Source organism: Oryctolagus cuniculus, chromosome 18, assembly GCF_964237555.1.
Source record: "Oryctolagus cuniculus chromosome 18, mOryCun1.1, whole genome shotgun sequence".
NCBI lineage: Eukaryota > Metazoa > Chordata > Mammalia > Lagomorpha > Leporidae > Oryctolagus > Oryctolagus cuniculus.
This window is the reverse complement of record NC_091449.1, coordinates 22,946,884-22,961,427: the sequence shown is the minus strand read 5'-3', so window position 1 is coordinate 22,961,427 and position 14,544 is coordinate 22,946,884. Positions and strand designations below refer to the sequence as shown.

At 51.2% G+C, this 14,544-nt stretch overlaps 1 protein-coding gene across 6 annotated transcripts in view; it reads left to right on the top strand.

Moving 5' to 3' along the window:
* The window catches only part of LOC103347009 (zinc finger protein 416), a 39,638-nt gene that overhangs the window by 8,162 nt on the left and 16,932 nt on the right, over nucleotides 1–14,544 (top strand). For 2 of the 6 annotated variants that reach the window (XM_070063253.1, XM_070063251.1), the window contains exons 3-5: nucleotides 117–225; nucleotides 11,647–11,685; nucleotides 13,365–13,494. In XM_070063253.1, the coding sequence (XP_069919354.1) occupies nucleotides 121–225; nucleotides 11,647–11,685; nucleotides 13,365–13,494 (274 nt within the window). In that variant the 5' untranslated portion in view covers nucleotides 117–120. Of the gene's footprint in view, nucleotides 1–116; nucleotides 226–10,867; nucleotides 11,044–11,330; nucleotides 11,376–11,646; nucleotides 11,686–13,364; nucleotides 13,495–14,544 lie in introns of those variants that run through there. The other 4 variants (XM_070063255.1, XM_070063252.1, XM_070063256.1 and 1 more) reach the window with 4 other exon arrangements.

The following is a 14,544-nucleotide window of genomic DNA, read 5'->3' as shown; positions in this document are numbered from 1 at the left end:
CCTGACAGTTTTGAGGCCAGAGGAAAACCGGCCCAGAGCTTGGGTCTTTCGAGCTGGGAGTTGAAACCAGAGTGTTGCCTGGCTGGTACTTACAGGTCTCTCTCTTCTCTCCACAGCGCGATGCCTCAAGGCCACCACGTTCGGCCTCATCTGAACCCGCGACCTTCGACACATACACATACCCCAGAGGCATTGGGCCTGCGGCTTAGCCTTGGAAGACAAAAGGCAGGTGGAGTTTGTTTGACATGACTAGAAGGGGCTGAACCTACTCCCTGGAGAACAAGATCCATCCGAGGGGGGCCTGTGACCCCCTGGCCATTCCTGAAGGAAACTTTTGCTTTTAGTTGCTGAGATCCTAGCTCTTGCGCTAGAAGAAAATGAATGGGCTGATGCCCCCGTATTTCTGTCCCCAAGGAAACCCTAAACAGATGGTGAAAACACTGCTTGCCACGCACAATGCACTACAGTGCCCACTTGATATGATCAAAAGTAGGTAAAAAAATTCCGGATTATCAGATGTTTTCTCAGTCGTGTTAGCCCCCACAAAGTCAAAGGGGGCAGACACCCTGGCCTAGGCCCCAGGGGTTCGGAAGGGCAATGAGAATAGACATGTCTTCCTCCAAGTGTTGTCCTATCCGGCCACAACAGGTGTGCTCTCATCACGAGTGCCCCCAACTGCTCGGAATGATGGTAGGAACAGAAGTGTCCCCAAACACGAGGTGTGGTGCTGTCACCTCCCATTGCACCACCTGTACTCTGTGGATCTACGGATCCAAGATGCCTTTGTCCGGAGTGGCTCCTACAGTCACGGATACGGCTCCAGCCCCTCCAGCAGCAACAGATGTGCTCAAGCCAAGTGGCCCCTGGGTGTCCGCCAGAAGCTGTGGCCAGCAACGTCTTGAGGTGTGCGTGTCTCAGTGGTGCGGCCTTCTCCATTAGTAACAGGCCTGCTTTGGCTTATGGGCCCTCAAGTGCCCAGAGCCATTGCGGGAGGGACAGGCTCTCCATGACAGATACCATGCTGTCCCCTCCCATTGCAATACATGTGCTAGGGACAAGGTGAAGCCAGGTGCTCTGATTGGAGGCGGAAACAGAAGGGCCTCCAAGCACAGGTGTGGTTGCGAGAGACAGCTGCCTCTGTCAGGTGCACCCCAGGTGATCCGACCACAGGCCAGAGCAGGAGTACTCCCACCACAGGCCCCTCTGACTACAACAAATGTGTTTTGGCCAGATGGTTTCCGGGCGATCTAACGCAAGGAAGAACACAGGTGTCTTTGGGCACGAGTCTTTTGCTCAGTGATGGTATGACAGGTGTGCTTTGTTTGGGCAGGCCCCAGCTAGTCTCCCTGGAAAGTTTTGCTCTCGGAAATTCTGGCCAATTGTATGAGAGGTGCTTTATAGGATGGCAAGAACGCCGGTGCACAGGCCTAAGCCTCCCCCAACCTAAGTTGAGATGTTGGGCGTCCCTCTTAGCCCTTTCCTAAAGCCAGACTGCTTTAGACGTGGAGCTGGGCCTGAAGCAGACACACCAGCCAGAGAGCTGCCAGCACCCACGCACGGGACTGCAGGGCCCGTGAAGGCAATGGGTCTGAAGCAGGGCTAGCAACGGGTGAGCTGTGCCCAGTGCTGAACATCTCCATGATGACCCCAGAGCAAGTAGTGGCTGCTTGGACCCTGCAGAGCCACCAAGGCCCCGCTGGGCGCTCACACGTATGCCAAAGGACGTGGGTGTCAGGTGTGCGAAAGCTGATTGCCTTTTGCCACCACTGGGTGCCGGAGCTACCGTGGAGATTAAGTCTGGAGCTTGTCCTGAGCCTTCCAGATTTCCCAAAGGGTCAGGGCTACGACAGCTGTCAGGTGAGACTGCCAATGAGAATTTGGGAAGGGGATACGGTAGCCATATCAATTTCAGCAGGGTCAGAGGCAAGCTTGGCTGTGCCGCCGGCCAAGGTTCTGCCTGGGTTCCTGAATATACCAGTGAAAACAGGGGCTCTGGGGAAAGAGATTCCATGACACTGCTCCTTGGACCCCCTAATGTGACTAAAGGGTAATTGCTGGGCTACAGGAGAGGTTCAAAGTGAGGTAGGGCTGCTGACCATAAATGTGGGTTGCATGGTGGAGACACGGACTTGCCCCACGCTGGGATGGACTTGGCCAACCAGGAGGAAGCGCACACTGGCTCCTGCAGGAGGCCAGGAGATACAGGGAAGGTGTCCGTGTCGGTTATGCCCATGTCCCAACCAGGATGGGAGGCTGGGTCCACACACATGCTGACTGCATGGTGGAAGTGAGGGGCTCAGCCAGTCAGCGATGGGCTGGTCAGTGAAGACTGAGGTATTGGTGTAGGTGAGCGACAAACATAGTAGGCTGCGTAAGCTGCCGGGGCAGGGGGTCCCAGCCAGCCTGGCGCGCAGAGCGAGAGAGGGGAAAGCCTGCCAGAAAGTTGTCCATGGAGAGCAGTGTGTGCTTGTCTGACCCTAGAAACAGAACACAGTGTGGACATGGCTCCAAAATGCCTTCTCTTCCAAGACAAGCCATGCACTGTCCCCCCGGACATGTCATTGGCAGGTGCACCGGAGGGGGCTTGTAGGCAAAGGCTGTGAAGAAAAGGCACTACGAGGCAAAGGGCGGGGCCCAGCAGCTTTCCCCATTGGGAATTTCTGGCTCCTCCTTTTGGACTCCTCCACCCCCACCCCGCTGCCAGTTGGGGGCCCCACCCTAGATGGGGACTGTGAAAGACTGGGAGTGAGCAGTACCAAAAGAAGCGGCTCCACCAAGGACGCCTGCCCGGCAGATCCCTCAGCTCCTGTGCCCGGGGAGGTAGCTTCAGCCAGCAGTGCCCGTGAGCCACTGACTTCCCTGGAGGCACAGGGAATGTTCAGAGCAGGAGCCCTGGATCAACCCGGATCATGGCACAGTGGAGGCCAGCTCGCCGGGGACCAACCAGAGTAAGAGAAACTTGGAGAGGACAGGAGGAGGCTCTTGTGGGTCCTAGCACCCCTGAGGCCCAGGATGGCAGCTGCAGGACATGTGCTAAGATGGGGGAGAGGGGTACAGACAAAGCAGTGCAGGGTCCACTCGGCCCCAGCCTCTTTCTTCTGGGCAGCCTCCACGGAGGACAGCTGGTCACTCCCACCCCCTCTGCCACGCCAATGCTGATTCATTCGCCAGGGAGCAGTAGGCCCTCCAAGTCCTGGAGAAAGACAAACCACTTCCATGGCCATGGTTATCACCAGCTGGGCTGCAAGGTGTTTGAAGTGGGGCTGGAGAGCCCTAACCTGCCTGGACGCCGCATCCCTTCCTGCTAGGCGGCTCCTCTCCACTTTCTCCAAGTTCAGAACAACAGTGTGGAAGCCTTAGGAATCTTCCTCAGGCTACCCAGGTGGTCGTGGAGATGCCAGGATTTGAACCCAGTCTGTCTGATTCCAGCGTTCATGCATTAACCTCCTGACTGCGGTGCCTCCTCATCACATAGGCGCGTGTCCTTGGGGTAGTTCAACCACGCACACCTGTAATGAACACATGCATTGCCTGCCTGGGTGGACGCCTGCGGTACCCAGACGGCCACCCCGGGCTCTGATGTTCTCAGAAGATGCAGAACACAGATCAGCCATTCTCAGTTCGACACCCCAGGGCGTCTGTCTTCCCACTGAGCCTGCAGCAAACCACAGCTCTGTTTACAGCCCGTCTTCTCCCAGGTGCCAGGGCACATCAGGTGGACACAGGATCCACCCCGGTATCCAAGCCTGCTGTTCCAAGGCGAGATCTCTTGAGATAAATCCCTAACCCTGCTTTCCCTTCAGAAAAAGGAAATGCCCTCCAACACCTGCTTTGCTGACAGTTTTGAAAGGATGCTACATTTTGGCAATTCTCTCACATCTTCGAGACATTCTGATGCCTCTTTTCAGATGGTAAATAACACGGATTTTAATTATCAAGCCAACCTTGCATTACTGGCTCAAATTCTGTTTGGTAATGCTGTATCAGCCTTCTGTATTTGGTTACATTTGGTTTCATAAAATGTTAAAGATTTTCCCGTCTTTACCCACGAGTGATACTATTGTGTACATTTAGTTTGTTTCCATGTTAGAGTTATGCTCATTTCACAGAATGAATTAGGAAAAATTGCCACCTCCTCTACTTTTTGTGAGTTTGTGTATACTAGTAAAGTATCTCTTATATTCTTGATTGAGTTTACCAGGAAAATTACTAGGAGCAATAAATTTCTTCCCGGAAAAGTTTTTATAATCGTTTGTTGTCCTTTTAATATCTGCCAGGCCTGTAGCAATGCCTCCCTCTTTTCCTTGGCATTGGTAATTTGAGTTTTCTCATAATTTTTGAACGTGGTGGACATTCACCAATTTTATTCATCATGAAAAATCCATGTTTAGCTTTGCTTTCTCTTTTGTATATTTTCTATTTCTATGCTTATAATTGATATTTATGTCTATTTTGTATTAACTTATATTATCTGTTTGGGGGTGGAAATTAAATCATTTTTAGACTTTTCAATTTTTTAATGTAAACACCGCAGCACTGCTTTAACTACATTCCCCAAGTTTTCAACTATTATTTATTCAAAATGTATCTACTTTCCTTTATTCTCCTTGGACCTGCTGGTTATGTAAAAGTGTGTTTTGCTTTCTAAATATTTGAAGACTTTTTAGACATCTTGTTGATTTCTATTTTAATTCCACTGTGGTCAGTCAGAGAATGTACTATTAATGTGTTCCATCTTCCGACATGTCTTGGAATTTTTTTGACCTAGGATATGTGTATCATCATAAATATTCATGTTCACTTGAAAGCAAATGTGTGTCCAGCTGTTGGATAAAGTGTGATACAAATCAAGATAAATCTTTTGCACTTTTTGTTGTCTGTTGAAGCAGTAAGAGAAAAAGAAACATTAACATCTCCCATTTTGATTATTATTTGCCTGTTATCCTTTAGTTTGGTCAGTCTTTGCCCGTATATTTTGAAATTCTGTGATTAAGTACATAAACACCTAGGATATTTATATCTTCCCAATGAAAGGTCCTTAAGAAAAGCGTGTGAAGTAAGTGCTGCTGTCCAAAACACACTCTTCTGTGCATCAGTTATAAAGACGAGATGTGTGGCCAGTGCCGCAGCTCACTAGGCTAATCCTCCGCCTTGCGGCGCCGGCACACCAGGTTCTAGTCCCAGTCGGGGTGCCGGATTCTGTCCCGGTTGCCCCTCTTCCAGGCCAGCTCTCTGCTGTGGCCAGGGAGTGCAGTGGAGGAGGCCCAAGTCCTTGGGCCCTGCACCCCATGGGAGACCAGGAGAAGCACCTGGCTCCTGCCATCGGATCAGCGCGGTGCACCGGCCGCAGCGCGCCAGTCGTGGTGGCCATTGGAGGGTGAACCAATGGCAAAAGGAAGACCTTTCTCTCTGTCTCTCTCTCTCACTGTCCACTCTGCTTGTCCAAAAAAAAAAAAAAAAAAAAAAAAAAAAAAAAAAAAAAAAAAGACGAGATGTGCAGCAGTATCACTCTCATTAGCACTCATTGAGAGCAGTACAGAGGCGCAGTGGCAGCAGAGCAGGTGAATCGTTCATTCAACCACAAGGAGACTAGATAACGCAGGGAAGTGTGGGGTAAGGTGGGCGAACCTTACCCTCCCTCTGCAGAAGCTATAAGACGGCTACAGACTAAAGGTCGCTAACAACCACATTCAAACTACCTCTGAGGGATTTGTGCGCAATAGGAAAAAAAGGATCCAAAAAAGTTGGGGAATACAAATTGGAAATGTGAAGACATCGTATTCCTCTTGTGTTGGGGAGGAACACTCAGGACTCTGACACTGCTAACGCTCTTTGTGTGGCCTTCAAGCTGTAGTTATGTAGGCATCAACTTGAGAAAGATTCGTTAACGTCCATGTAGATATTGGGGAGGGCATTTTGAGTGGCAGTTAAGACGCTACTGGGAAGGCCTGCATCCTGTAGCAGAGTGCCTGGATTCCAGTCCTGACTGTGCCTCCGATTCCAGCTTCCCGCTAACACACACCCGGGGAGACCGCAGGCAACAGCTCAGGTAACTGAGACGCTGCCAGCCATGTGGGAGACCCAGGTTGAGGTATGGCTCCTGGCTTTGGCTTGGCCCAGCTCCTGCAGTGTGGATGTTTGGGGAGCGAACCTATGGATGGAAGATGTGTGTGTGTGTGGCTGTGAGTGTGGGTGTGCATGTGCGTGTGCGTCTGCTTTTCACATACAATTATGTATTCCACAATTTCCTATATTTATGACACGTATCACAATGTTATTAGCTGGAATGTATGTCTGAAATATGTCTGTGCTAAAGTCCTGGCCCCGAGCCCTCAGAAGGCGACTGTGCTCAAAGCCTTTAAAAGAGCCGGTGCCGCGGCTCACTAGGCTAATCCTCCACCTTGCGGCGCCGGCACCCCGGGTTCTAGTCCCAGTCAGGGCGATCAGTGCAGCTCCATCTGGAAAGTGAACTAGCAGATGGAAGACCTCTCTCTCTCTGCTTCTGCCTCTCTGTAGTTCTGCCTTTCAAATAACTAAATCTTTAAAAAAAGAAAACAGGAATATATAGGAGTATCTCAAAAATCACAAGGGAAATACATATTATGAAAAAAACTGTGTGGATTTCAGAAGTTTTTGCATCAAAATAACTGAGTTTTTCAAGACACTTTCCATGAACTTTGTGACATACCCTTATTACAAGTGTGGGTTTTTTTGTTTGTTTGTTTTTGTTTTGTTTTTTTTTTTTTTTTTTTTTGACAGACAGAGTTAGTGAGACAGACAGAGAGAAAGGTCTTCCTGCCATTGGTTCACCCCCCAAGTGGCCGCTACGGCCGGCGTGCTGCACCGATCCGAAGCCAGGAGCCAGGTGCTTCTCCTGGTCTCCCATGTGGGTGCAGGGCCCAAGCACGTGGGCCATCCTCCACTGCACTCCCGGGCCACAGCAGAGAGCTGGACTGGAAGAGGGGCAACTGGGACAGAATCCGGGGCACATATGAGATTCCGGCGCTGCAGGCAGAGGATTAACCAAGTGAGCCACAGCGCCGGCCTTTTTCTTAAGATTTTATTTATAGATTTGAGAAGCAGAGTTAGAGAGAGAGAGAGAGAGAGAGGGAGAGGTCTTCCATCTGCTGGTTCACTTCCCAAATGGCCACAACAGCACCAATCTGAAGCCAGGAGCCAGGAACTTCTTCCAGGTCTCCTACCTGGGTGCAGGGGCCCAAACACTTGAGCATAGCGGAGAACTGGATCAGAAGAGGAGCAGCCGGGACTCGAACCGGTGTGCATATGGGATGCCGGTGCCACAGGCAGAGGCTTAGCCCACTACGCCATAGCGCGGGCCCCAGGTCAGCTGACTTGCAAATAAAGACATTATCCTGGATTATCTGGGTAGGCCTGTCTAATCTCAGGGGCTCTAAAGGCAGAAAGCGGAAAGGGAAAGTCAGAGTCAAAGCATGAGACGGGCCCAACCCACTGGTGCTGACCCACAGATGGAGGGAGCCACCCAAGAAAGGAGAAAAGGAAGTGAATCCTGCAGAACACCAGTCATCTTGGAAGCGGGCCCAGGGCTCGACGAGCAGTCCCGGCCCCGGTCCTTGATGCTGGCCTTGCCAGACCGCGAGCAGAAGACCCATCGCTCCCTCCAACTTCTGAGGGCAACAGAGGCCGACAGAGAAGATATCTGAGCTGTCTGAAGCTGCTACATTTGCCGTAGTTATTTTTTATTTTTTTTAAGCAGGACTAGTAGAAGGCAGGGCCAGGCAGGCAGCAGAGGAAAGAACTGGAAAGCAGGAGTTGGAGCAAGTCCGGCGGCGCTCACCGCCCAGTGAAGCGGAGTAGCAGGGAAAAGGATGCCCGGTTTCCTGTGCGCCCATCGATGAACTACACACCCCAGGTGTCATCAAGTTAAGCTATGACTTCCACGTGACGTCACATCCTAGAAATGCTTCCAGTGTGCATGTGTCAGCTCCAACAGCCAGAGCTGCAAGAGCAGCTACACGAGGTTAAAAACCGCTCTGCATGGCCGGCACCGTGGCTCACTAGGCTAATCCTCCGCCTGCGGCGCTGGCACTCCGGGTTCTAGTCCCGGTCAGGGTGCTGGATTCTGTCCCGGTTGCTCCTCTTCCAGTCCATCTCTCTGCTGTAGCCTGGGAAGGCAGTAGAGGATGGCCCAAGTACTTGGGCCCTGCACCCCATGGGAGACCAGGAGGAAGCACCCGGCTCCTGGCTTCGGATCAGCACGAAGTGGCCATTAGGGGAGTGAACCAATGGAAGGAAGATCTTTCTCTCTGTCTCTGTCTATAACTCTACCTGGCAAATTAAAAATAAAAATAAAAAAAACCCACTCTGCAAACTTCACCTGTTACTTAACACTGGGACTTCTGCTCTGGGGAGGGCGTCCCAGCACAGGGAGCGTTCAGCGTGAAACCAAGATGGCCTCTGGGAGGCCAGGGCGGTTGGTCACCTTAGACATCTTCCTGCAACGGCACCAGGACAGCGTGTGTTGGCATCACCTCTCTCTTGTTGGGGCCCTTTTCCTCTTGGATTTGGGCCAGTTATTTGTTCTGCCTTAGCTCCCTGCAGGGTTGAATAGAAACACTCAGGAATTTCACACTAAACAAGCCTTGTGATGTTGCTATTCTAAGGAGAGGAAATGCGTTCCTTCCTGCTGGCTACATCTTGGGTGGAAGCCAGAATCTGCAGTCACCCTTTCTGAAAAGTAGATTTCCCCCACAGGGCCTGGTGCTGTGGCGTAGCAGGTAAAGCCAGCATCCCATATGGACACCAGTTTGAGTCCAGCTGCTCCACTTCTGATCCAGCTCTCTGCTATGGCCTGGGAAAGCAGCAGAAGATGGCCCAAGTCCTTGGGCCCCTGCACACACATGGGAGACCCGGAAGAAGCTCCTGGCTCCTGGTTTCAGATCGGCACAGCTCCAGCTGTTGTGGCCAATTGGGGAGTGAACCAGCGGATGGAAGACTTCTCTGTCTCTCCCTCTCTGTCTGAAACTCTACCTCTCAAATAAATAAATGAATCTTAAAAAAAAGAAAAGAAAAAGGAAGAAGAAATATCAGTAAAGAATACTTATAAGAAAATATGAGGATACTTAAAAAAGTTTGGAACATGTAGTTAAAAGGTAAGTTATTTTGGTGCAAGAAACTTTGAAAGCGATGCATATGAGGGATATTCAAAAGGTTCATGGAAAATGTGTATCACAAAAAAAACTATGCATGAATTTCAAAATTTTATTGCAATAAACTTATATAAATCCATTTTCCCCAAGCGGTTGAAGTAACGTCATATAAAATCCATTGTTATTGTATTCCTGATGTGTAAATCCCAGTTTTTCCTTTAATTAATTTTAAAGACAAATGCAGAAACAATAATTATAAATCTAGCTCAATAGGCATAAAATCCATAAAGATTTCATTTGTGACCAAAAACATAAAGAAGATTCAAGTTATTTGGAAGCAGAAGTTTGTATATCAATAAACTTGGTATTTAAATTAGATTCCTATCATTTTTAAGATGTTCATCATAATCCTTAGGGTAGCCACTAACAAGATAATGTGTTACAGAAAAGAAACTGGGAAGGAATCAAATGATTCCCTCTGGGGAAAAAAAAAATAAAGGAAGTAGTAATAGAGGAACTGAGAAACAAAATTCGTATGACATTAGAGAACAAGTAACAAAATGGCGCCACTGTCCTTCCTTATCAATAACTTTAAATGAAAAGGGATTAAATTTTCCAATAAAATGGTAGAGACCGGCAGAATGGATTAAAGAACATGATCTAATTGTATGCTACTTATAAGGAAAGACATAAAAAGATTGGAAGAAAGGACAGGAAAAATACCTTCCTTGTCAATAGTGACCAGGGCGCCTGGTGGCTAGACTAATATCAGACAAAATAAGACTTTAACATTTTTTTTTTATTTGGAAGCAGAGAGAGAGCACTTTGGTCTGCTGGTTCACTCCCCAAATGCCCAGGAAAGCTGGGACTGGGCCTGACCAAAGCCAGGAGCCAGGCACTCAGTCCACGTCCCCCCATCGGTGGCATGGACCCAGTTCTGCGAGCCGTGGTCACCGCTTCCCAGGGCATGCCTAGCAGGAAGCTGCGGTCGGGCCGGCGCCAGGTGCCCGGGCAGCTGTGACCCCGCAGCCCCCGCTCCGCCCCAGGACAGCACAGTGCCAGTCGCTCTCAGCTGAGGTGGGGATCGCACTTCCAGAAGGAACTGAATACATCTCAAGAGACAGGGTAAGAAGCACAGTATGGATACAACGTTGCTCTCTGGGTTGGACACAACAACCGACTTCCGTGTTTCCTGTGGGAATCCGAGGCAGAGCACCACCCAGGCCGCCCAACACCCCTCCTCCCCCGCCTGGAGGCTTTGCGGCTCGACATTCTGAGATTTACCAAACCAAGCTCTGTAGGCTCCACCCATTCGAAGAGCAGTAAGCCAGTGTTTTATTCCCAGCCGCGAAGGGACGCGCGCTGGCTCCGACACCATAAAAACCACCGTTCCCTTTGGAGTTGTAGCCTTGGAGGACAGGAAACCCTACGTCAGCTGCTCAGAGCACCGACAGCCTGAACCACTGCCTCTCCACTCTGGTAACTGAATCCTGACTCCGTCCATCCATCTCTCCGAGCCTGGGGACACACTGTCCACCATGTTTGACTGGGTGTGGAACTGCGAGCGCTGCGGCGCCCTTACCCAGAATGCTCTGCGCCGCGTCGGCAGTGCTCATCCAATGAAAGCGCAGGAGACTGGCGATTAGCGTTCGGAGCGAAAGAGAGGGGGCAGGACTTCCGGCGAGGCCGTCGTGCTGGCCGTTTGCGGGCTGGTTCTAGAGCGCAAAGCCAGGTCAGAGGCAACAGGAAGTGGACGGATCAAGAGGCGCCATCGTCAGTCCTTTGCAGAGGTGGATTTGAGGCTCTGAGGCTCATGGCGACCCAGCGTTGGGGCTGGGATGGAGGTGGAGGTGCTGTGGGTTGCGGTTCGCGGCTCAGATCACGGTGCCTTCGCCGACGGACCCTGCAGAAATCGGTGTTGCGACCTCTGGGCCCCCACCCTGGCCCCTCACACACACAACACAATCTTGTTTTCAAATCCTAAAGCCCTAAGTTATGGGAGTTCAGGGCCCTGCAGGCTAGGCCCTAGTGTCTAGCACGGGAGTGGGGGTGCGTGTAGATTTTGCCCCCATTTCTGAAAGCCAGTGTAATGAGGCACGGAAGGGCATTACAACCGGAAAGATTAGCGTGTGCAAAGGCTGGAGAAGCCCCCACTCTGGGAGCATTCCTGAAAGCCTGGGTCCACGTGTGTCCTCATGGGTCAGGGTGTGAAGAGAAATGACGCCTGGAATGGCAGAACAAGGCCGTGTACGTCCTGATGGTGTGGGGTTGTGAACAAAGGAGGGACACGGGCTGAGGGACACGGGCTGCAAGAGGAGAGAGCAGATCAACACCCCGGGGCCACTGAGTCCTTGTCAGAGTCACAAAGCAAATAAGAGGCAGCACTGGGGGCTGGAGTGCAGAGGTCATGCAGTCACTCCAAGGTCACCTGCTTCCAGGTCTGGCCACGGGTACAGGAGACGGCGGAGCCCGTGGAACCCGTCTCTGCCTACTTCTCATAGCCTTTCTCTTCCTGCAGGTTCCTATGGCCACGGAAGTGCATACGCCCCCTACGCAGGTGAGTAGACTCTCACTGGTCACAACCCCTGCCCACACACCTTGGGATTCAGCCACTGTCCAAGTCCTTGGGCCAGGGGCCTCTTTTTCTTAACTGTTTTATTTTTAAAATGTATCAGTGCAATACTTGTACATTTTTGTGGGGTACAGTGAATATTTCAACACATCTACATAGCGTGCATAGTCACCCCATCGTGCTGTGAACACTAAGATCTGTTACTTCCGTCTGAGTTTTGGTACCTGTTACCCAACCTCCCTCAGCCTCCCCATGCTCCCCAATCTCTGGTAATCACTGTTCTAAATTCAAATTGACTGTTCTTTCAACTTCTACGTATAAGAGACAATGTACAGTAGTTGTCTTTCTGTGTCTGGCCTGTTTCATAATGCTCTCCATTCTATCTATTTCCTGGCAGACATCAGGATTTCACTCTCTGACGTGGCTGAATGCCATTCCGTTTCCTTTGTACACTCATCTGTTGATAAGCAGCTGGGTTGCTGTCATATCTTGGCTGTTGTGGGTGGGACTTTGGTGAACATGGGAGCACAAGTGTCTCTTTCATGGGCTGATTCCATTTCCCAGAAGTGGGTCACATCCAGTATGATCTAGTGTGTTCTTCATTGTGGCCAGATGGTGAAGTGAGGTGGAGCGGGGGGAGTCATGGTTAGAGTGACCTCAGGTCACGGTGGTGGCACTGTTAGCGTGTCAAGAAGGGAGGATGGGGCCTCTGAGGATGGGCCCTCTCTCTGGGGCATCTGGCTGGGGAGCGTGGGCATTATAAACACTACTGGGCGGGGGGGACTGACCGTAATGGGCCCGAGCAGGGAATGGGTGGCCTGGTGGGTAGCCACGGCTGCTGAGGGCAGTGCAGGGGCGCAGGAGTGTTAGAGGAAAGACTAAACTGAAGCTGCTTCTTACAGCTCTGTGGACTCTCCAGGACTTTTAGGTGACCCGGAAGTGTTTCACCCAGGCTGGTGGATTTGCCCAAGGGCCAGTGTAGTTATCTGGTAGAGCCACTGGGAAGGCAAGGGCAAGATGTGAAGTCTGCATATCATTCTGATGGCTGAGATCAACACAAGAAACAGAACCAGGCAGTAAGGTGTTCATAGCAGGAGTTAGGGCTGCCCCTGGCAGTGTAAGCCACTGGAAATCTGCAGTAGCCCTCTGGGATCTACCAAGCACTCTCCTGATGCCACGTGGTGACAAGCACTTGGGGAAGAGGCCAGGGAAGGCCTGTAGTGTGGGCAGGAAAGTAGAGTAGCAATGGGTAGAGTAGCAATGGGAGGTACAGTCTAAAGAACGATACGCACATGGAGAGGGAGTATGAACAGATGTCCCAGTGCCCTGCCACAGATGAAGGCGAAGTCCAATTTGGTTATACTTGGAAGGCTTCGTCTCGGGAGACTTTCTGGTAATTTCCTGGTAGGGTTAAGAGTAGGGCCCTGCCCGGCAGACCCAGAACTTAAATCATGTCCATCCACTGACTTGCTCATTGTTGCTGAGGGCCAGATACGCTGACCAGTGGGGCCGTGGGAGGGAGCAGTCACAGCTGGCACCAGGGTCTGATATCTCCCCTGAGTTGTAAGCTCGGGAGGAGTGTGGGCAAGCGGTGGATTACGGAGAGATGGCTTGGTGGGCCTCTCGAGACAAGCGGTTGGTGACGTCACCTGTCCCGATTGCAGCCGGAGTATATGACCTTTGAGGATGTGGCCGTGTACTTCTCGTGGGACGAATGGGACCTCCTTGATGAAGGTCAGAAACTCCTGTACTGCGACGTGATGCTGGAGAACCTCGCGCTCATGACCTCTCTGGGTAAGGCCCTCACGTCTGCCCCAGTGCCTTGGGTGAGGCGTTGCCTTTGCTCTCTTCCCCAGACACAGCTGCAGCCTCACATGGGGACCCTAGGGACTGCCCCAATTTTCTTTTTCTTTATTTTGAGCAGGGTGATAGATGTAGGCTCACTGTTTTCTAGGACAGAGCTATTGTACTGTCCTACCATTTCCCCAAGCACCCCCAGTAGCTGCTGCCCCAAAACCTTTCAGTGTAGGGGGTCAGGAGTCTTGCAGTTGGATTTTTGGATGCCACGTTTCTCTCCCTGGCCAGGTGACCCCTCCATCCCAGGTTCCACTCCCTTCCTCGAGCTGGCGTAAACACGTCTGCTTGAGTCAAGAATGGCCATCAGCAACATGGTCACTCTTTGTGTCCTTCAATGAGACTCCCTTTGTAATATTTGTTTTAAGATTTTTTTTAATTTATTTGAAAGAGTTAAAGAGAGGCAGAGAGAGAGAGAGAGATCTTCCATCCACTGGTTCACTCCCCAGATGGCCGCAATGGCCAGAGCTGGGCCGATCTGAAGCCAGGAGCTTCTTCCAGGTCTCCCACAAGGGTACAGGGGCCCAAGGACCTGGGCCATCTTCCACTGCATTCCCAGGCCATAGCAGGGAGCTAGATGGGAAGTGGAGCAGCCGGGACTCGAACCGGTGCCCAGATGGGATGCCGGCACTGCAGATGGCTGCTTTACTCACTATGCCACAGTGCCGGTCCCCCCTTTTCCCACTCTTGACACTTTGTCAGTTTGTCATTTTTGTGATTTTTGGCCTGGGGCTAATCTTGAGCTCCCTTGGTCCCACATCTCCTCCATATCTGCCCACTGCTCCCTCTCACAGTTTCCCCCCGCACGGGCTCACACATACTGTGCTATGAGATGCACACATATCCGTAAGGTATCTTTGAACGTGAGCTCCTGTGTTTGGAAGTTGGGTTTCCTCGGGCCTGCAGTCTTCTACACAGCCACCCACGTGTCAACACAAGTTCTGCAGACCTCTGACAGGGGGTCAGCATAGACCCTGCGGCTCCTCTTCA